This window comes from Populus alba, chromosome 10 (genome assembly GCF_005239225.2).
Source record: "Populus alba chromosome 10, ASM523922v2, whole genome shotgun sequence".
NCBI lineage: Eukaryota > Viridiplantae > Streptophyta > Magnoliopsida > Malpighiales > Salicaceae > Populus > Populus alba.
This window is the reverse complement of record NC_133293.1, coordinates 17602075-17625396: the sequence shown is the minus strand read 5'-3', so window position 1 is coordinate 17625396 and position 23322 is coordinate 17602075. Positions and strand designations below refer to the sequence as shown.

General features: G+C 32.9%; 2 protein-coding genes and 1 long non-coding RNA gene across 3 annotated transcripts; all 3 read right to left on the bottom strand.

Moving 5' to 3' along the window:
* Positions 1-333: 333 nt before the first annotated feature.
* Positions 334-883, bottom strand: LOC118043213 (uncharacterized). The gene is made up of 2 exons (XR_004686605.2): positions 682-883; positions 334-568 (listed from the first exon to the last, which is right to left on the bottom strand). It is a non-coding gene; the product is annotated as an uncharacterized lncRNA (long non-coding RNA).
* Positions 884-4694: 3811 nt separating this feature from the next.
* Positions 4695-6094, bottom strand: LOC118043212 (ethylene-responsive transcription factor ABI4-like). The gene has a single exon (XM_035051091.2). The coding sequence runs from the start codon at positions 5982-5984 to the stop codon at positions 4977-4979; it is 1008 nt and encodes a 335-aa protein (XP_034906982.2). The 5' UTR covers positions 5985-6094; the 3' UTR covers positions 4695-4976.
* Positions 6095-15855: 9761 nt separating this feature from the next.
* LOC118043211 (alcohol acyltransferase 9) lies at positions 15856-17460 on the bottom strand. The gene has a single exon (XM_035051090.2). It carries the CDS (start codon positions 17398-17400, stop codon positions 16093-16095), a length of 1308 nt encoding a protein of 435 aa, XP_034906981.1. The 5' UTR covers positions 17401-17460; the 3' UTR covers positions 15856-16092.
* Positions 17461-23322: the final 5862 nt, after the last annotated feature.

Genomic DNA, 23322 nt, shown 5'->3' with positions numbered 1-23322 from the left:
ACCTCCAAAACAACTAGGCAAAATATCCCATAAAATTAACAACGCAGTCTAAATTCCTAGACATGTTTCACCCAACTATACCTCAAAGCATTACCGCCACCCACAAACTACAGTTTATTCCAGTTCTTGCACAAGAAAGTCACCAAATCCATCAACCAAATTACCCAACCAAAACAACACTCCTGAACACCCCCCGAGTTTAGCAATCAGGAAAACAGAATTCATGCCATTAAATTAGAATCCAATGGCACAAATTCAAACAATCAAATGATCCACAATTCACAAAATTATACAATAAGAGAAAGAGATGATAGCACAGCAGTGGAGGCCAACAAGCAAAACAAAATCCCATTTCCATTCAGTTTAAAAGGTCTAACAAAACCATGAAATTTAAAACAGCGATGCTCTACTTATCTGAAATCAGTAGTGATCATAAAACAAACATAAACAGGGACAAAAACTAAAGCGAACGGCAGCTCTCTATTGTTGATAAAATAGAAAACTACTTGGATCTCTGCCTCATCTTTCGGCGCTTCCTCTTCAACCTCCTCATACGCTTCTTCTTCCACTGTTTGGTTAAAGACAACAGAGAAACAATCTTATTCTGACTTAACAAGTTTAAAAGAAAAGAAAAAATGGTAATACTTTAATTAATGTCATGACAGATGAAGAAAAGATTACCTTGGCTCTCATGGCGGCAAGGCAACCAAGCTTTGTGTTCCCTTCTTTCTATGATTCGAAAACCTGGCTGCGGAAAGAGATTAGAGAGTGCTACGTTTCATGCTTCGCAGGTAACTATATACTAGCGAAACCCTAGTTCTAGTGGGCTGTATTGCCAAGTTGGGCTCAACTACCTGACGAACACCAAAAATCCATTCATGCCCATTTGCTAGTGGAAACTAAATTCAACAATGGAAGGCCCAATAAGCCCATATTGTACCCTGACCCAATTGTACGAGCAAGAGGGTAGAAATCTCATCTTGGAATACTGAGCCCCAAGACCAGGAGTCAATAACATAGCTGTTTCCTTTTCAAATTTTTGTTTGGGAATGTTTAGGTTTCAACATAAAAGCAAGAAAAGAAAGAAGGAAAGGGGAAATTCGGCTTGCAAACGAACCACGTGACTCGAGTACCGGAGCCGATCCTGCTAGGGAGGCATTTCATTTATAGCAAGCAGTATGCTCAGTAACATACCAGTTAATTACTTGCAGAACTTTCGCAAAGCATTAATGTTGGCTAGAAATGCAGAGAACGATGTATACATCTTTTCTTTTCCTTGCTTTTTCTAACTGAAAATGATGTAGAAATTGATTTGGCATTTCATTTTCGACTCTGGTTTGTTAAAAAATGTTAAGAAAGTGTTATAGAATTCCTGGCACAAAAATCTCATAACGATAGATTTAAGTCTTTAGAAAATTCATCCAACCGATGCCAATCAATACACATTGCACCATCCCCTGTAATCCTCGGACTCAATTCGCAGCTGGGTTACGAGCAGATTGATTTTTTTGTATGAAAGATCATCAGAACAGAAATAGACAAGCAGGATGCTCTTGCCTAAAGAGGAAAATCGCTGGAGTTTTAATTTTTTTTCTTTTATGAAAGGTCAATGCTAAGGTACTTGAATTTTTTACGAATTTTTTGTATTTAAGTAATGTGACATTTGTTATAAAAAAAGTTTTCAAATCATAAAATGTGAATCTCATCCCATAAAAAATATTAGTAAAAATTGAAGCATCTTCACATTATCCTTTAAATTAAAAAAAATTGTTGTTGTTGTAACTCATTTCGACCAAAAAAACATTATATTTAAAATTTTTAATATGGTTAATTTTTTATTATTTCATACATGTTGACGATCTTTAAAATGAAGAACTCATATGAACATTTCAAACGTTTTCTCCGAGAAAATAAGATACAAAGAATGAAATAAAAGAATAAAATGAGAAAAGTGTGGAAGGTTAAAGAATGTGAGAAAATAAGAAAGAAGAAAAAAATAGGAAGAGTGTAAATAGAGAGGTACCATAAAAAATGAGGGGTGGTAAAGATTTGAGTGGGAGGGAAAATTTTAGGAGAAAGAAGTTTTAGAAAGAAAGAAAAAATGTGAAAAAAAATAAAGAAGAAGAAAAACATGCAGAGATAGGGAAAGAGAGAAAAATAGGAAGCAAGAAAAAGTGTGGAGAGGAATTTGAAAAAAAAAAAAAACATAAAAGAGAAAACAGCAACGACCCTACTCTCATCTCTCTCCGACCGCAATGCCTCCCTCCACCGTCGACGATAATCATCACAGCCACCGAGACAGCGCCACGGCCACTGTTCCATACACCGTTGTCTCTCTATCCACCTGAAAGTTGATCTTAGCTGCGATCACAACTCTCTTCTCCTCCCTGTCATGAATCTAGCCATACTCCAACCAGAATGTTGCCATCCACCACGCAACGAGACAGCCCCCACAATTGAACAACAACAACAACTGAGCCGGGCAATGGAGAGAGAAACAGAGAGACACAACCAAAACTTCGAGCTCTCTGAGGGCTGTAGTGGGCGACATCACTCACTTAGGAAGGAAGAGGAAGGAGCTGAGCACTTGGCACGGTGATCCATGCACCTCGTAGCCTCACCGAAACGTGCAACAACGCGCCAACTTGAGTTGGATCTTGCTTAGCTGGTATAGGTCTATTGAACGTGAATGGTGATCTTCAGACCGAAGGGCGGAATTGTGTTAAGAGCTAGAGTGGGCTTAGTCAGGTAAAGATTTTATTAATATTTTTTGATTAGTTTTATATAGAATTGATTGAGTTATTAAAAAATTTATGTGAAGCCTATTAATATGGTGTTTTATTTTGGGTTAAAATTTTAAATTTTTTTGAAAAATTCATAAATTTGATGAAAAATCACAATTTAATTAGTTTTATGTTATTGGGCGTAATTTTCAATCCAACTATTAGATTGAGCTGAAATTTTATGAGAAATCTTAAAATATATTAGATAAAATCTTGTTAAAATTTTAGGATGAACGGAATTCTATAATGCTAACAAAAAAAAAACCATCAAATAAAAGTAAAACAATTTATTAAAAATAAAATGATTATTTTCCATTAAAAATAAAACAAATCAACTCTTCCTTCCTTTTATATGTTGCCAACTAGGCAAAAGCATGATAGGAAAGGAAAGAAAAGAAAAGGTTAAAGAGAAAAGTAGGGGGAAAACATTAAAAACAATCCATGAAAAAAAAATAAGAAAAGTAAGAAAATGACTTTGCAAACTTACAAAATTCAACTTATAAAACACTAATCTAAAAAAAATCAAGTCAAGGAATGAAGAATTAAAAGAGGGAAAAAAATTTAATCATTTTATTTTCCAGTTGACATGAGATTGTTATTTTATTCCGGTTGAAGGGTTGTTACAATGTCAATTTAGATTCGATTATAAATAAATTATATTCCACAAAACATCGAAGGATTTAACTTTAAGAGTGAGTTTATTTTTACTTTCACTTTAATTTTATTGACTTTTAAATTTATTTTTTAATATTTTGGATAGTGTATTTGAATTAAAACTTTATTGTTATTTAAAAATTCATTTATATAAGTTAATAATTGATCTTAAAAAATATTTATATATTTATTTAATAGCCCAGGGAAGAAAAATTCCTGGCTCCGCTCTTGTTCAGACCTATACCGAATAGGCTTATTATTTATTCACTATTCATACGAGTCCGACAATTATTTTTTAAAAAATTAAAAATAAGGATTAAATCTTTGTACCAAGCTCAAAGACACATAAGATTTAGATAAATTCTTTGAATGTAAATACATTAGACATCTTCGTTTTTGTACTTTTACTTTCTATTTTTACCCATTTTACATGTAATTTGCTCCTCCACACTTGTCTTGACTGTTCTGATTTTGTTAGACAATGTGTTTTAATTTGTAACCTCTCTTTTCGTTAATGATATGCTTTGAACTTTTTGATTATCATCAAAACAATGAATAAATGTTCGCTTATAATGAAAACAACATAAATATTTATACAGTTAGTAAAATTAATACGAGCACGCATGCAACATCCTACTTAATTTAACCACGTCAATATATTGTGTATATAGCTCAAGAAGTATTTTTCAAAACAAATATGTATTCTTACAGCGTCTATTAATTTGATAAAGTAATTCTCGATCTGCAATCAATGCAATTGACTCCATTTCACTCTTTTAAGCCTATCGAGGGATTCATCCGTATATTTGGAGTTATCTCGAGAAAAAGAGTTGTTCGAACATCTTACTAGTTATGATCTATATATGCCAATTCATCAGTACTTGTAAAAGACTTTGAGAATTGGAAACGATGACTGCAAAGGAAATCGAATGCACGCACCAACTGATAGTCCGAAACTTGAATTCAAGTTTTTGTGATATAAACAAAACTATGGAAACTTAGCTATATATCATAATAACTCACAACTGCCAATGTTTGAAAAAAGGGGCATTAAATGAGAAATAATCAATTTCCTCGTAACTAACTGAAGAAATAGAAATTCTGCTAAACAATATATATTTTGCTCTTTATTTTTAATTGTTTTTTTCCATTAAGAAAAAAAATTCTGAATTACCTGGATAAGCAACCCCTACTTGAGATCTTTCCCAGACTTGATCATGAAGCCAACATGGAAAAATATGCCTGACAACATCGCTTGCCAAGAAACCCTAATTTATTGATTATAACCATACTTGCAAAGAAAACCGCTATTTCAAATTTCTTTCATCTTAGAAATTCCAACCTATAAATCACTCCAAGCCCCCCGTAATTGCACCTGAATCCAGTAAATTTAGCCATTGGAAACTATGGGAAAGAGGACTAGATTAACTTATATCCAGCACCAAAAACTTGCATGTATACCATCCTTCAATTATTAGGCCTCCCCTTGAAATTTGTGGTATGCCAAAAGATACCCCCATGCAAATCCCCCAACAACTATCAAAAATCAAACAAGAAAGGGTCCTCATCGTCCCAAATACTAGGCGGTGGGTACTCGTCGTCATTCCACACGGATGGAGATCCAGGTCCAATATGCATTACCGGATCCTGCAGAAGATGACCCGCTGGTGCAACAACAGGAGGAGTATTGCTGCCAGACAGAGAGAAACTCGACCCGACGGAACCCACCAACGCATTAACATCATCGTACGCATGATGCTGCGGCAGACGATGACAATGATTTTGATACGAGGTTGTTGTTGCTGGATCTACACTAGAACTAACAACTATATTATTGGGGTTGGTTGTATTAGCCCCATGTTGAATGAGATAGCGTTGTAACATAACTTGCTGGTGATTTTGCCCTGGCATTTCATTAGTACTAGAGCATTGTAAGGCCGACCCAGCAACAATATTATTCGAATAACAATTAACCCCGTATGGAGTAAATCCCGATGAAGCTGCCGTAACAGACGGAGAAGCCATTGGATTTGAGAGAGAGAAAGTGAGACCAAAGCCACAACCAAACCCAGGGGGACGAGGGAGCAAAGGACGAAGAGTCTGGCTCGAGGAAGAGGTAGAGTTGCGAGAAGTTGATCCGGACTGAGCAGAGGAAGAGGAACCTGAGGGTTGCAAATTGAGATGAGCCCTGGAGCCATAAAGGATGAAGGCTGCTCGATCATAGGCTCGTGCTGCGTCCTCTGCGGTGGCGAAAGTTCCAAGCCACTTCCGGGTTCGTTTTCTTGGCTCACGGATCTCTGCTACCCATTTGCCCCAGCTTCTTTGCCTAACTCCTCTGTATCTAAATTTACCGTTGTCTGGTCCTCCTTTGCCTTTGCACTTCCTGCTATTGCCACTGCTGTTGTTGTTACTGTTTGTGTCACTTGTTGTGGCGGTAGTGGGGGTGGTTGCGTTGGTATTGTTATCGGTGCTTTTGTCATTGGATGATAATTTGGTGGTGGCGGTGGTGGGTTCTTGGGGAGGGTGAGAGAGAGATGAATTGTCCATTATAAAGTGAATCGCTTTTAAGGCTTTATTAAGACTGAGGGGGCCTCGTTCTTTGGTTATTGATCTGTCGAAGTATAGATCTAGTAGCCTTTGCCTGTGTGCTGGTTTGAATGTCATGTGTGTAAATGGCGGATGAGGGCGGTGATCTACAATGACTGCATGTATTTATATTTTTGTATTCGGAGAGAGAGAAAGCTGCTGCTTCATACTGGAGTAAACAGGCAGCACTGGTGCGCATTGGTTAATTTGGGAATTTGGAATCATTTGTTTGTATTTTATATATTGTGAATTTAATTCTTTTTTTATGAATTTTATTTTATGAAGTTTTGGTTTTTCTTAGAGGAATTACTGAGCTAAGCTTTACTTATTCTGTCCAATATTGAATGCTCGCAGACGGGGAGGAATTATGTGAGCTTGAAGAACGGCACTAGCTTAGCTTCCATCGATTTTCTTTCCTTTAAGCTTCAAATCTCAATTGAAAAATAAAAAAGTTGAAAATTGGCGTCTACACAGTGGATATGACCTGCAATAACAACAAAAATTGAACAATCAATCTATTTTTTTTCTTTAAAAAAATCTCATTAGGTTTTTATTTTTTTTATTTTAATTTTGAAGGTATCCTTGAGTTTAATTTAGTATAACGTGAGATCTAATCATTCACACCTAAATTGATGAGTATTGGAAATTTATTTATAATATAACTCTTTCTAAATTCAAATTTAATTAGATCAACATATGAAATTAACGAAGCTAGCTAGGTACCACATAGTTACATAAACTTAAGAGTTGTCGATTTATGTGTGTCGTGTAAAGTGATACTAAAAATGTTGATAACTGTTATTACTGGACGGGCTCTGAGCTAGGCAAGCTTCCCGTTCCGCTCTCTTTTAGAATCAAATCCAAAACCCTCTGGATAGATATTCTATCACTTACTTGTTGATTGATACTAGATGATTGTTAGCGATATGTTAGGGATTATATTAACTTTTTTTTATGTGAGAAAATATTAATGTGTTACTAGCAAGTTTTTTAGTAGAAAAATTTAAATTGTGCCGGGGTTAATATGATATCATCTGGTTAATTTGATAGGTATGAAGACAACTCGGATAGTTATTAAAAATCTAGTTTGAAGGGACTTGGTCTTAGCCCAGCGGTTGAAGGAACTTGCTCCCTTCCTCTGCATTCTGGGTTCAAACCTCATCGTGCACGCCTGTCACCCCCGCGGTGTCTTACATGTTCACTGGGTTTGTAGGATGTTCAGTGAGCCGTAGGATTAGTCGTGGTGCGCGCAAGCTGGTCCGGACACCCACGTAAATCAAAAAAAAAAATCTAGTTTGACTATGAAAATTCAAGATGATTTAAAAAAAAAAAAAAAAGTATTAAGACGAAAGCACATTGGATTGATTCAGGTTAACCTGAAAAATTTATAATCCTCATCATTAGATCAAGATAACTCCATGTAAAGCAAATTAAAAAAAATAAACTCAATTCTCAATTAATCCGATATTGAATGATAAAATAAAAAAAAATCAACTAAAAAAAACCAAAAAAATACAACTTAAATCAACTCGAATTAGCTTGTCAAAGCCGCAACCCGAGTCATGTGATTGGGATAACATTATTGAAAGCAATCTTAAACAAATTACGAAGCTCAATTCCTAATCAATCCAATGTTGAATGATGAAATCGAGAAAAAAATCATCTAAAAAAAGACAAAAACACCAACCTGGGTCAACTCGAGTCACTTCAGCTAGCAAGACATGTAACGCAGGTAATGAAATTGAGATAACCTTGAAGAAAGCTAAAAATAAATCAATTATAAAACTTAATTCCAAATTAACTAGATGTTGAAAAATGGAATTGAAAAAAAACTAGAAATGACAAAAACACTCGAGTTAACATGCCAAACTTACGATCCAGATCATGAGATTGAGATAAGTAAATTTAATGTTGAATGATTAAATTTTTTTAAAAATAAAAAAATAACTCGAATCAACTTGGATCAACTAATCAAACTTGTGATTATGAGACTGAAATAACTTTATATAAAACAATCTGAAAAAAATTATAAAGTTTAATTTTAAATTAACTAGATATTGAAGGATAAAATCAAAAAGAAAAACAAGCAAATAAAATATAAAAAACTTGAGTTAATTTTATAAATTTATGATTTAAATTATAAAATTGAGATAAATGAATCTAAAATCAAAAAATAAAATTAAAAAAATCTTTTAAAAAATACTGTTCAAGTGAGTGAATTCGTCTCCTTAATTAACTTATGTTAACAGTAATTAAAAGATTAGTTACTGGGGTATTTATATCTAGATAGATGCCATGAAGAAACTCGTAGAAATTAGATTGAAAAAATGTCATCAATTAGGAACCTTCAACTAAAACATGGATCAACTCATTTAAAGACACCTAAAAAAAGCAAATTAAAAGTCAAAGAAACACTCAAAAAGCAGAGAGACATCCAAAAGCAGCAAAGCACATGTCAGAGCACACCAAATCGCCTTTGTGCTCTTCCACGAGATAACACAGGGGGGGAAAAAACACAAAATGAGACACCCAAAAAGAAGCAAATTAATTACGTGTAGGAGCATATCAAATCGCCATTGTGCTCTTCCAAAAGGCAAACTCATGAAGGAAAAAAAAAAAACACAAATGGCCCCTAAAATAAATCCAAAAGACAACCCAGAAAATAAAAAAAATTCAAATTACCTTTGCAAAAATCCAGATTACCCTAAGCAAACAGAAGCAAAAATCAAAGACACAGGTGGGCAAAAGGGACAAAGAATGAATTAATAGTAAATAAACAGAAATTTGTATCACAATAAACAGTGAATGTCCATCATGTTCTAGTTTTTGCAGTAACATCAACCACAAACCTACTGCTAGCTAAAACATTGATCAATATAATGAAAGAGGCGCACATGAGTTTGTGGCTGAACAGTAAGAAAAGCCTTGTTGCCTTTCTCTACACATGAATTTGAATTTTATTGTGCACGCCTATCACCTCTATAATATCTTACATGTTTATTAGGCTTGCAAAATATTCAGTGGATCCCAAGAATTAGTTGTGGTGCACGTAAACTAATCCAAACATTCCAGATTAAAATATATATATATATATATATATATATATATATATATATATATATATATATATAATGAAAGAGGCTAAAAAAGAAGCAAATTACATGTCAGAGAGGCACTCAGAAGAAGCAAATCACAGGTTAGAGCAAATGAAATCGCCATTGTACTCTTCTAAAAGACAACACAAGAAAGAAAAAAAAAACTCAAATTGACCTCTAAAAAACATTAAAATTGCCAAAAAAAACAAAAAAACAAAAACCAACAGATGCTAGAGCTAAACAAACCGAAGCGAAAACCAAAGACACATGTGTGAGAGAAAAAGACAGAATAAATTCTAAGTAAATAGATAATAATTTGTCTCACAATAATAGGAAATGAACAGTAAATGCCCATTTTTTGTGGTGATTGCAAATCAATCACTCATTACTTAATTAGAACATGTTCATGTAATTCAAAAAAAATTAAAATCAGTGGAAGAGTATTTGACAACGTTCATTTATTTTAAGAATTTGTTAAGCACTCTTTTCCTATTTGTTTCAAGATTTTTTAGACTGATATTGCTCTAAGCACTTTGGTATAATTTTAATCGAACAAAAATACAAGTGCCTCCTATTCTTGCGGGGAAAAAAAGATTTACACAACTCCAATGATCGTGGATCTCGAAATCGATTTCATGGTGCAACTTTTCATGCATATGTTATATGCTCCAAAAAAAAAACAGCACAAGCAATTCTATTTTATATATATATATATATATATATATATATATATATATATTTTTTTTTTTTTTTTTTTGAAGTTATCCATAAATTTCTAGGGCATCTTTATCTCTGCATAGCTGTGGCCTAACTGTAGCAGAACTTTAGGCGGCTTGTTTTGATCTCATCAGACTTGCATATGCACGGTACTTATCAGTTGCTGTCATCATCCTCATTGTATTCAAGAAAATTAACTCAGGGCTTTCTGATTCATATTTTAGCATGCTGATCATCAAAAATTGAACTTGCTTCTGATTCATTTCTTGGCCTGCTGCCTATTACAGGAAAAAAAAATCATTTTGTCATATATGTTTCACTGATTATAACATAATTAAGCTTAATGAATGACGAGAAGCATGTTAAAACTAATGTCTTGCATAATTGTAACAAGCTTGTCAAGATCCAACTTCAAATTGTACTTTTGATGCTGTAATTAAGGCATCTAGAATTTCCTCTCCAGCTAGCTAGTAACTATGAAGTTGGACATGCATGCTTGAGATTTACTGAAGCAGCCTTGATTTGCAGAGTTCACAATAACATGCTCTATTTCCAAAGCATGTGGCTTTTTGCACGATGCCAACTCGCAGAAAGATGAGAAGGTAGCATGGGGCTGGAATCACTGCTCCTGGACAGAATTAGTTTTTTTCCCCGTTTGAAATAAGGAAACATTCATATCTTTTGATACATTAATTAAAAAGGTTGTCACTTTTTGTCAAGCTTTTATCAGAGACCCAGTGGATTACATCTTTTAGTAGGTTTAGTTGATGAACAATCCATCGGATAATCTCTGAGAGGATAGCCAAGCCAAGTAAACTTTCTAAAATCTGGAGTCGGGTTCCCGGATCGGCAGCTGCAGGAAGTTTATAAATGACACAGAAAGATCTTGAAAATTGAGAGCTAATTTAGAGCATTTAAACAGAAGACTATCTACTTCATATTCGACTTGGAAAAAAAGTCTAAAGAAGACAAATTATCATACTCATTTACAAATACGTTGTATCTGTATTATATTATCTTCGTTTGTTTTAACCTTTTCGTATTTAAATATAAAATAACATGAAAATAAACCACTGCTCGTCGATAAAAACGTTCAAAATCTTATTAATTGATTCAACTGACCTTATTCGATAACAATCATATCACATGTAAAGGAAAAACTTAGTTCCAATTAATATATTAAGTGGCTCAAATATATCGTTATCATTGAAAATAAAACAGTGAACTCCATGTCAAGAAGCAAAGCAAGGTGTTAAGAGTATTTGGTTAATTTTTTGCATGTAAAGATGAGGTGTCAGCAGGCAAGGGAAAGTTAGCCACCACACTGGAACACTGTAGGAAGGAGATATACAAGCACGTGGTAGCCAGCAAATGCCTCGTAACTCACAAAGGCAAAGGGTATTAAAGTGTAAATAGATGAGTTGGAGAGGGAGAATCTGTCTTTATGCTCTGATGAATGACGCACTGGGTGACTACTTACTGCAAAAGTTGGAGGGGAGCTGTTCCATTCAGAGCCCACTTTGATGTCCTGCTCTACTTCTGATTATTTACTGTATTTTTGTGGGGGGAAAAAAACATACTAGGATTGGATAATATGAAGTCATAACCTTGTAAGAATATAGATGAGACATCGTAAGCAAATTATTTCTCAAAAAACTTAAAAAATAAAAAAACCACCGTCAACATTAACATTAGTGTGGTCTTTTAGAATGGAATTAATTTGAAGTATTAACATTAGTGTGGTTTAATTTTCAATGCAGGGACTAAAATGTATTTATCAAACAAGAAGTTCCAATTGAGGGTCTATTTGTAACAAAAGATATATGAACTAGAACAGCTTTTTCAAAAGCTTCAGGGACTAGAGTGCCATTAGGGAAACATCGTTCTTTTTTTTTTAGAATGAAACACCATTTCTTCCAAGGCTAGAATTGTATTTTCACCACATCGAATGGATATTCTTATCCAAACCTACCTAATCTTTTAGATTTTGATATTTTTTTTATCAACGGCGTATGTGAATTATTTAAATAACAAATATGCTAGAAGTAACGAGGAAGTTTAAATAGTGTATTTGTTATAGCATTAGACCGTGGATTATAACAGCTCCAAATCATATAAAATTTGTCTTGGTTGATGGGGTGATATGGTTTTTTTTATTTTTAAATGCACAATAAAAATACTAGCATATTTTAGAGACAATAAAAAAATATGCCTGAGCGTAAGATAGTTTCATTTTTTTTCAAATTTAGGTGAACAAATGCTTTTAAAGTCAAAAATAAAAATTCTATAGTCAAGGGTTATTCCTACATCTCGAGTCGTGTTATTACTGTGTACAGATATATATTAATTTGATTATGGTTATTTTGAATTTGTTTTTTTATTATTAAAATTTTACTAATTTTTAATTTTACTATTCAATCAAAGTTTTTATTGTGTTATTATTTTTTGTTTAATCCTTGTTGTTTTTATATTTTTCTTTTAAATTTAACCCTCCAATAAAAAATTTGTCTTTTTTTTTAATTTCTTAATTTTTCCCCGCTTTTCTGTAGAAGTTTTTTTTTTTTTTTTGATCTATTCATTCAATTTTAATTTCTTATTTTTTTTAATTTGAGCCATATTTTTTTTTTGATTTCCAATTCTTTTCCTTATCCTTTTTATATGAGTTTTTAATATTTTTCAAATTCATCCTTCAATCCAAATTTATAGTGTTATTATTATTATTTTAATTTAGTTCCCATTTTTTTTTTTCTTAGAGTTATTTTTCTTTTAAATCTAACCCTCCAATAAAAAACTTTTGATTACCTTCTAATTTTTTTTTCATTTTGATTTTCACTCTTGTTGTTTTAATTACTATTTATATTTTAGATCATTTTGTCTTGCCAATTCCTCTCCCATTTCATTATTCAATGTTTAACTTGTTAGGGATTATTCTTTATTATTTTTTTTATATGATACTTTCAGTTTAATAACTTGGATCATAAGTTTGAAAAATTAGTATAGATTGATATCTTTTTTTATAAAATAATTAATTATATGGTTTTCTTTGATTTTTTTTCTATCAAGCTATCATGATTTCATGATTTGGACTATAAATTTTATGAGTAATCACATGTTATCTCATTCCGTATCACCCATATTAAATGTCCATCATATTATTCTGAGTTGACCTGGATTTATTTTTTTTTCTAATTTTACACTTCCATGAATATTTCCCCGTTGTTGTCTTTTCATAAAAAAAAGAAAAAAAAAACTGTATGTTTGCTATTGTTGCATGATCTTTTATAATCTAATGAAAATTAAATAGAGTTAATTTATTTTATTTATTTAAAATGCGCTTAAGGTACCTGAATATTGCTTTTTACATGGAAAAAAATGCAAACCGCGGTGTAGCACAGGGTTTCTTAAAAAAAAAAAAATAGCTGTATACTAAACATTTACCACTCATGCTTACAAAAAATAAACAGATGTGGCACTTGAGGTCTTGGCCCAGCGGTTGAAGGGACTTGTTCCCTTCCTCTGCATCCTGAGTTCAAACATCACCGTGCACGTCTGTCACCCCCGCGGTGCCTTACATGTTCACTGGGTTTGCAGGATGTTCAGTGAACCATGGGATTAGTCATGGTGCGTGCAAGTTGGCCCGGACACCCACGTAAATCAAAAAATAAAATAAAATAAAATAAACAAATATGGAAATGACCATAAATAACATACTTGAATTAAATAATTTATTTAAAAAATTAAATTAAATTTCTTAAGAAAATGAATTTTTTTTTTCATAAAACATTAAAAATATCACGAACAGTACAGGTAAAAAAAGAAAAAAATAAGAATCACAACATCATATGGTATTTTTTGAAGTAAAAAGAACTACCAACTAAATTAATTAAGAAACGTAATGACAATGTATGTACATATCAGGGTAAATGCACTATAGATACCTTTACAATTTTATAATACTGAAGATTATTTTGGTTTTTAGAATAAAATAAGTAGCCCTTCATCTTAAAAAGCACCACATCCCATGTTTTTAAACCAGAGACCTCTAACCTATTTTGATAAAAATAAAATTTTACTTTTAAAAATAAAAAACACAAACAATTTATTTTTAAATACTTACTAAAAATTTTTAATTGCCTTGTTTTGAAAGCTAAAAAAAGCGAAGGTCAAATAATCTCACTTGTGCCGTGTGGCGCTGATGGTAAAATTCGAGGTCCATTTTTGACATGGGCCAAAAAGTATTCCATATTTTAACTGTTAATTCCTCAATATGCATTGCATTGTCATACTGGGCCTTGCTACTACCGAAGAGTTTGTTTGGAGTCTCGTTGGCCCAGGCACGACCATCAAAAGTCCGAAGCGCACATGGGACCATGCTTTTAAAAATAATTTAATTTTATATATTTTTAAATTATTTTAATGTATTGATATTGAAAAATAAATAAATAAATAAAAATATATTTTAATATATTTTTAAATTAAATCACTGTCACAATATAAACAATAACTTAATTATAGTGTCTCTCCTCCATTTCCCCCCCTCTTTTCATAATAGAAATGAATTATTTAAAAATAGAGGGGTACTTCAAGGTTCAGCTTTGGTGTACACATGTGCCTTGATGCTAATTTATATAGATTCAGTAGCTGTCAGCGGCGAGTCAGATTTTTATACTCTGTCAAGGACTTTGCATATATATATATATATATATATATATATATATATATATATATATATATATATATATAGTACTCTGGTGAGTCTGGTCTGGAAATCCTACACGAAGATGCGCCCAAAGGAATATTTAGGTGGGTGGGGCAAAAGATATTCTTGTTTAACTTTTTTAATCGATACGCTGAGAGATTTAAATTAGTAAGTCAAATTGGCTATATTTGCGTAATTAGTTTCTTAATTATCTTGGGAGCATTTTGTGCAAGAACATGTTACGCGTTCAATTTGAATAATATGAATAGATCTGACACGAGAGCCTCCTCCACGACCAGTCGAAGGCCAACACTAGACAGGACTCAAAACCTATGACTGCTCATTCAATAAACACAACTTCTAAATAAGACAGTTAAAAAAATCAAATCATTAAGCAACGTGCTTTTAAATAAGAAACATACAGCAGAGAAAGCGAAGTCCAGAAATTGGAGGACTAAATTATAAAGTATTCTCTTTATTTTCTAAAAACGAATTAATTAATCCTTCTTGCCTAAAAAATCAATTATTCAGTCTTTTTTCTTTCTATTTTATGCTTCTTTTTTTCATTTCTTGTTTCAAGAAGTAAAAAAATAAAAAAATAGATATTATGAAAAGTTTGTTGAGGAAAGTAGACATTCTTGGGAAATAATATAATATTAAATCAAAGTAGTTAACACCAATAAAGATAGTAAATAATTATTTTTTAAAATAAAAGGCACTAATTAATTAATTTTTTAATTAAACCAGAGAGATTAATTCACAATTACACACATTAATGACATAATTAACAGTAATTTTCATATGGGATTTGCTATTTTAACATCGATGAAAGGAATATATTCCTCAACATAAAAAATACTAGGACAAATTATAGCTTATTTTAGGACGGAAAAAACTCCAATTTAGGAAACATTAATATCACTAATTCGCGATCGCAGTCCAATCATAATGTTAAACACGCTTTCTATATTATGATTCGGTGGGTGAAAATATGCATTTCATTCATGCTTGACCGCAGTAATCCCGGACATTAAATTGGTTGAATGAGCATAGTTTTTTTTCCCCGTCCTTACCTTGTATGCCAGGATATTTAAATTATGATTTCAAACAATAATTGCGTCAAACAAACGATTAATTACATGTTCACACTCAATTTATTTAGGGTGTATTTAATAATGCAATTCAACTTGCATCTTAAAGTGTTTTTTCATGTATAAAAACATCAAATTAGAAGAGAGACAAGCCCCAAACTATATATATAAATATATTTGTAGCAAACGATGAGCAAAATCCCGTCCAAACTGACACAAGGGAGGTCGAATGTAGTAACGATTAAAAGGAGTCGTTTCATTGGATTCCTCGTGCTTTTGAAAAGCTAAAAAGAGTACAAAACTCGGGCGTGACAACCACATTCCTCAAAAAGATAAAAAGCTAACAATTAATACTACATGTACTAATCTCATTAGATCACGATTGGACTCGATCACCAGCTCAGAGAAAAGCTAAATGTCAAAACTGATAGTACAAGTCAACGAAAGAGCCAAAACCCTAATGGTCCTCAAGAGTATGGACTCTTGACCAAAAACTCATACTTGTCAACACCGCTTGCAGGGACAGCTACCATCACTTTAACAGCATCCTGTTGATTATGAACAGGTAAAATCAAACAGTACCTGTCACTACATATTGGACCCACGTGAACTGGCTTCCCCATTCCAAAGTCAACCCTCTCTAACCCTAGCTTTGACCATTGCGACATGATCAACACACCTACTGAGTCAGGACACGCTCTTGCCTGACTCACTAATTCAATCACTGATCTTACGTACTCGTTATCCACTCTCTCTTTAGCTCTTTTTATCAACATGGCTGCGTAACCTAAGCCCTTCTCTGACAAATCTTTAACACTTGTCTGCGCACAGCCCAGAACAAATGCGTTGCCGTAGTATCCAGTGGGCACGCTAGGTTTCACTCGGTTTCTGACATTTATACTAAAAAGAAGCTTCAAGATTTGGTTTGACGGAAAGTTTAGAGATCTGGCCCAGCTCCTCCATACATGAGCTGATAGTACCTCGTAAGACGTGTATGCTAACTCGACAGGTCCACTCGTTGACAAAGCGAGTTTCTGTAACTCGTTTAGCCACCTCTTATCGAATATTATTGAAGTGGGGACGAGCTTTTCATTAGAGAAGCGACTTGTAAAACCACAGAGGTCGGGAACTCGGTTGAACTCGATAAGACTCGCTGAGTAACAATGAGAAGCCTTTATGGGATCAAAAAGGTAGCGATCCCAAATGGGCTGGGGCTTCAAATCAGAAACTCGGTTTTGACTCACAGCTAACTCAGCGAAAGAGTTAAGAAACTCAGCACTGCCAATTCCATCGCAGACACAATGGTTAAAACCAACACCTAACGTGGCAGCTCCACCTTTGAGCCACGTCAGCTGGATAACAAGAGTTGGGGCCCCTTTAAGAACGTCTGACACGTTGAGAGACAGGAGCTTCCTCCATTGTGTCACGTAACGTGGGGCCCTATCGAAGTCGTTGATCGCGAGATCGGAGACAGCCTCCATAAACACCGCGCCCTGGGATCGACACACAACCTCCAGGCTTGAACCATCGGGCTTGGCCCTGACACGTCCTGCGAGTGGATAATAAGGCACCAAAATTTTAGCTAATGCAGCCTTGACACGGGCTGTGATCACACTTTGGTCTAAACCAGGACGAGCCTTGAAAACTAAGAGGTACTCCACAGTGAAACGTAAAAAAAGCTGAGAATCAAGGGCTGAAAGAGATAGAACACGACTCGGGGTTGGCTCTGATGGTTTGATCACTACAGCTTCTTTGACATGCACAGAGTTTGCCATATTTTGAGGTATTTTTTTCTGGTTTTTCTGGTTCTTACAACTTGCAATATGAGAACTGAGAAGGGGTGTTCTGGGTCCTATATAAGGGAAACAAATTTGGTGCCTAGTGCCTACCTCTTAATTATTGCTTGCTGCTGCTGTTGTTGTTATCATTGATAATAATATTATTGCCACCATGTCTATCTATCTTTTCCATGTCTAACTGTGAAAGATTTGTGCCAAGATTCCCCGGGCATAACTTTATGGAAAAAAATATATCAAAACAAATTAATAGCTTGTCTTTCCTTTCTGTCTGTTCGGCGGAATTGATAGCTACCTCTCTTTCTAATATCTCATTTTTACCTTGTTGATATTCTAACTGTTACATACACAATCTTTTATATATATATTTCTTCTAATCATATGAAATCAAATCAAATCGAATTAGAATAGAAAATATTTATTTAAATTTTTAAATTTCTTCTACTTAGGATATTCTAACTGTTACGTAAACAATCTTTTATATATATATATATTTATTTATCTAGTTGATAATGTTTATAACGAAAGATTAATGTACCATGTTACTTGTGTTTGCTTGCTTGTAGTTGTGCGCATCTAGATGATGACAAGCTTTTGAGGGTGGGCTCTAGTGAATTCAAGAATATCTTTGGGTTATTTGTTGGGACATCGTTGGACCCATTAACCATAGATTTGGAACGGTATTTTATAAAGACGCCCAGCTTTGATCTTGGACCTTGCTTGGATAGGTATTTGCCCCTCCACGTCGATTACCTGGCTTTTCGCTTTATGTTGGAACGCGATGCAGGTTATATTTTTTAAAAAATTTTATTTTATATTTTTAGATTATATTTTAATATTAAAAAATATTTTTTAAAAAATAAAAATAATTTTATTTTAATATATTTATAAATAAAAAAATACTTTAAATCACTACCGTGTATTATTCCAAACACACCCTAATATGATTCAAATAGTAAATCATGATGGATTATTGCAGAAAAAAAATTGTGATCACGATGATGGTATAAATCAAAGGAACCTATGTGATAGCATGCACAAAGATAGATTTGAAAGAAAGGGTATTCTCCCAAGTATTACGGGTGTTATATGAGTGAGATAAATGGTTACGTTTTTTTGTTTGGTAGAAAGAATTGGTTTCTTGATAAATTGAACGAATATCTGACAGGGAATATTGTATTTTTCATTAATATTTGAGATATTTCTGTGAATATGTACCACATTAATCGATCCCATCAACAAAAAATCATTGAAGAAATTCGAGAGTCTTCTCCTTTCTTTTCCATACATAACAAACATGTGTGAAAGCATGCGTGCAAGTATTAATTAATCCGTGTTTCCCGTGATCATTATAGGATTTGGAATGATAATCATGATTAAATCTTTCCAAGTTGTGAGAATCACACAATTTGAATTAGAAGATTGCATCAACTGTTTCATTTGAGTAATAATTGAAATGTTTGAATGATTAATTGAAAGGTTTTGGAATAAACACGTTCGTCATTAATAGTATCGATCGTGTATATATACAAGCTAATTAGAAGCCAGGTCTTTTTGCCTGAATTACTCACAAAAGTCAAATAATTAACTCCTCCCGCGGTACATACACCATAGCCTATTGTTAATTAATCAATAGGGATCAGCTGCAAGATAATTCAATTAATGGACCTCATATCTAGCTAGCCAGAAATACAATGGCACCTGTTCCTGGAAATAAATAAATAATGGCTCTAGCTGAGAGAGGGCATCAAGAAGCAATGCATGCGAGGCACAATGGTCTTTGTCGGGGCTGCGGACCCCGATTTCTCTAACGGTGATTAAAGCATTTCGTAAGCAATGTTATAACCATAGAAAATTTTCTTTCATTGATTTTATCTTCTCCGAATTAAAGAATAATATCTAAATGCGTACCATTGTTTAATTTCTATTAGTTATATGAACCACGCTTCACTGTAGATTAAATATTTTTATTTTTTTATAAAAAAATTATAAATGCAAGTTTTTTTTAACATATTTCTATAATTTAAAAATTCCAAGTTCAAATAATTTGTTTATGCATATATATAAACAAATAAATCATGTACTATATGTGCGAATAAATAAATAAAAGTTATTAATTAACGATACCTAAAATAAAACTTGAAAAATCACGAAATATACGTTGTAGATCAAAATATTTAATCTTGAAAAACGAGATATTTACTCAGTTATGTTTGCTAAATTTATTTATTAATATTATTTTTTTTATTTAAGCAAACAATAGTAAATAGAGACGCAAATTAAATTGATAGAATAAAATAAAAAGAAACAAAACACCATGCAAAGTTGCACATATTATAAATTATTATATGAAAATAATTTTTTTACTTTTTAAAAATAAAGTTCATCCATATAAAATATAAAAAAAAATTATCAATAAAAAAAACTATTCAAATTTAAATGTACAACTAAAAAACTAATGCCATTGATTTTAAAAAGAGGCTCTCCTATTAAAAACAAAATGACAAACCTAATGAGAAAAATAAGGTATTAATTTTTATATAAATAAAAAAATAAAGAAAAATATTGAGATATTATAACAAAAATAATTTTACACGTGAAATTGAATTGGAAAAATATTGAGATATTGAAATTATATAATTTACGTGATTTTTAAAGTTTAAGGATCAAAGTGTATCTTTTGCGAAACTTATGGCATGTCACCCATGTTTGTCACCTTTTTCATTTTGGTTTCTCTTATTTCAATCTTATCTTTTCATTAAAAATCAAAATCAATTGGTCTTTAATGACAACTAAAGCGCTAAAAAAATAAAAAAATTGAAGGATCAAATTGAAAAAATATAAAACTTTGCACACCCACCCATAAAAATAATGTACAAGAGGATTAACAATGGAGCCTTACGCGGTGAAAAACCCATGCCTTTTAGAGTAATACTTAATTGTCCAAACCTAGAACATCAATAGGAAATAGTGAGACAAAAGCAATATCTAAGATACCAGCTAGCTTGCACTTTAACGATATATCTAGATGCTTGTTAATCTTCGGATAAATTGGGCAATTAGCACTCAAATATATTAAATTAAATGATGAAAAAGTTTTGGCGAAAATAGCATAATTTGAGGATATCGCGCAGTCCAAAAACAAAATATTTCAATGATATAACGATTTAGAACCTCAATATTTGATACATGTTGCATTTTAGAATCTTCTCTATCACACATGTCTCTTCCATCTTCTTAAAAAATCACCAACTAATATTTAGATGATGTCACTTTTGAGATAGTATCCAATGTAACCTAAATCAAGAAAGCATGAGAAGTTTTGCAATAATCAAACCAAGAAGCTGATAATATAGAAAATATATATCTACAAAAACTATATGGTAACTTTGAAAATTTGAATTATATTTTTTTTTAAGAATAAATTGTATTTTACTGACTGAATCAGTAAATAATTGGACCAATTTTAAAAAATAATGGACCAGTTCAATTTATTCCAGCTGCTCAACCGATTCTCAATTAATAAATCGATTCGTCTGTTTTTTAAAAATAAAATCTAGTTTATTTTCAATAGAGAGGCAACAGGAGAATATTTGGAATACAAGGAATCGAGCGAGGGTGATAAGAGCAACGTCAAGGGAAAAAAAAAAAAAATACCCCACGGGTAGCTAGGGGTAGTTTTATTTAAGGTCAAAACCAAGAGCCTATGGGACCAAAGATGTTGCATATATCCAAAGTTATGTAAAGGTTTTAAGAAACACATCGGATTAGATAAGAGCAATAAATATACGGCTTAATCTCTCTCTCTCTCTCTCTCTCTCTCTCTATGGATATGCATGATCGTATGCTTTTTTTCTTGCTGATATGATCTGTCTCCTTTTTTCCAGCCTGGTTTGTGATTAAACCCATCGCGTCTTTTCACAAAAGGATATAAGACAAGATGTACTTAAAAAAGATTCTATAATTTAAATGATAATGTTGGGTATGATGCTGAGATAGAATATTAGTCTAATTGATGGCTATCTTCAATAGAGTTTGAATTAACTAGAAGAAGGGTACGTGGGCCTTCTTTGGGATCTGAAATTGTAGATATGATCTGAGGTATATCAGCATTTCAAATTGCCTGGCAATTGCTTGAATTTCACAGTTTTATGCTTGGATCAAGCAACCATGGGTGGATGATACGCCCTGTTCAACCCCAATTCTGTAACGTGCGAGACAATAGACCTGCAAACAATAGTAGACTTCTCTTTTCTTTTTTCTTTTTTTTGATTCGAAGAAACCACTTTTCCAAAAGCGCACTTTGTAGGCCCAGGTGAGTGAGTAAAACTCTGTTCTAGGCTCTTACAAGAGGTGCATGTCCTGACTCAAACTCAAGACCTGCTGTGTAGATTTCAAGTTTTTTACCACCACGCTACGTCCCTTAAAGACTTCTCAATATATCAACACATGCATGTACCATAAGTTACACTAGAAAACCTACCATTTATAATTTTTTGCTATAAAAGCAGGAACAGGACACACAACAGGATGTCAGAGTGGAAGAAAGGAAAACCGATTTTGCGTACATTTTTAACCCAATTGATCAGACGATCAGGATTATATACAGGTTGGAGAGATAGATATAATAATTAATATAATTTTGAGGAGCTTAATTAACTGTAGTTCTCTTTTCTATGGACATGCATGACTCTGCCTATTTAAAAAAACTATTTAAAATCACATGATACATATGCTAGTCAAATATATAGTGATTATATCTCCTTCACAAAAGGTGCGGTTGATAGACTTTGTTGAATAATAAGACACGTGATTCTTCAAGCTTGCTGCTTGGCTGGTCAAAAATATCTCGGTAAAGTGATGATGTTTTTTATAGGATGGGAAGTTGAGTTTCTTTCTTTTGCCAATGAATATAAAAAGACCTGTTACTTAATTAGCTAATGATTACCATAAATTCTGGGAAGATTATCAGTTTAGTATTTAATGAAGATTTAATTTCCGGCCCGTTGAAGCTCGAAGTTCAGGACAGTGTGCACGATGGATGAATCCAAGAATCTTGTTAAGTTTTTTTCTCCGGGCCGATTTAAATGATCATCGGATTCGTTTCTCTACCGGACAGAACATCTTAACCATCTCCAAACAAACACAGCACATGTAATGATCAGCTGTTCGAAAAAACAAGAAAATAATATAGGATAGGATGGCTTAATCGTTCTTCTCGGAAAACGTCTTCCCGAGCTTGTTTCCTAAAATCCACGGGCTGCTACCTACTGCTGCTGTTAGTTTTTATTGCACAACTCGGATCTGTCCTTGGTTTACAATACAATATTCTGCCACTATAAAAGGATATTGACCTAAAATTAGATTACAGGTTTGACAGGCAGCCCGAGTTCTTTTTCCCCGGAGGTTTCAACTTTCACAGGCTCGATTGTTCAAGAACAAACAGCTGACCTGCCGAGCAGCTTGGCATGATATTTTCAACAGTTCTCGTGCTTGGTATAGTTTATGAGAAATAATGGAAGTAGTTGTAGGAGCTGAGCATTGCTGCGATCATCCCGTCTCAATCATGTGTGTAATATTTGCCCGAGCATGATTTCAATTCATAGATAAAATTTGACCGTCACAGCTAGCAAATCCAAACGATTTTTTTTTTTTTTTTGATCGAGTGTTACATGATTGATATAATATTATCATAATAGCATATCTACAATAATAATTTATAAATTTAATCTCACTTCTAATTAAAAAAAACGTTAAATATATTTTTTTAAAAAATATTTGAACCTAAAAAATAGCATAGAATAAAGTTTTTTAAATCACTCATGACCTATATTAGTATATTATTAGTGCTTTATTTTATCTGTGAAAACACTAGAAATGCTTAAAAAAGCGAATACTATT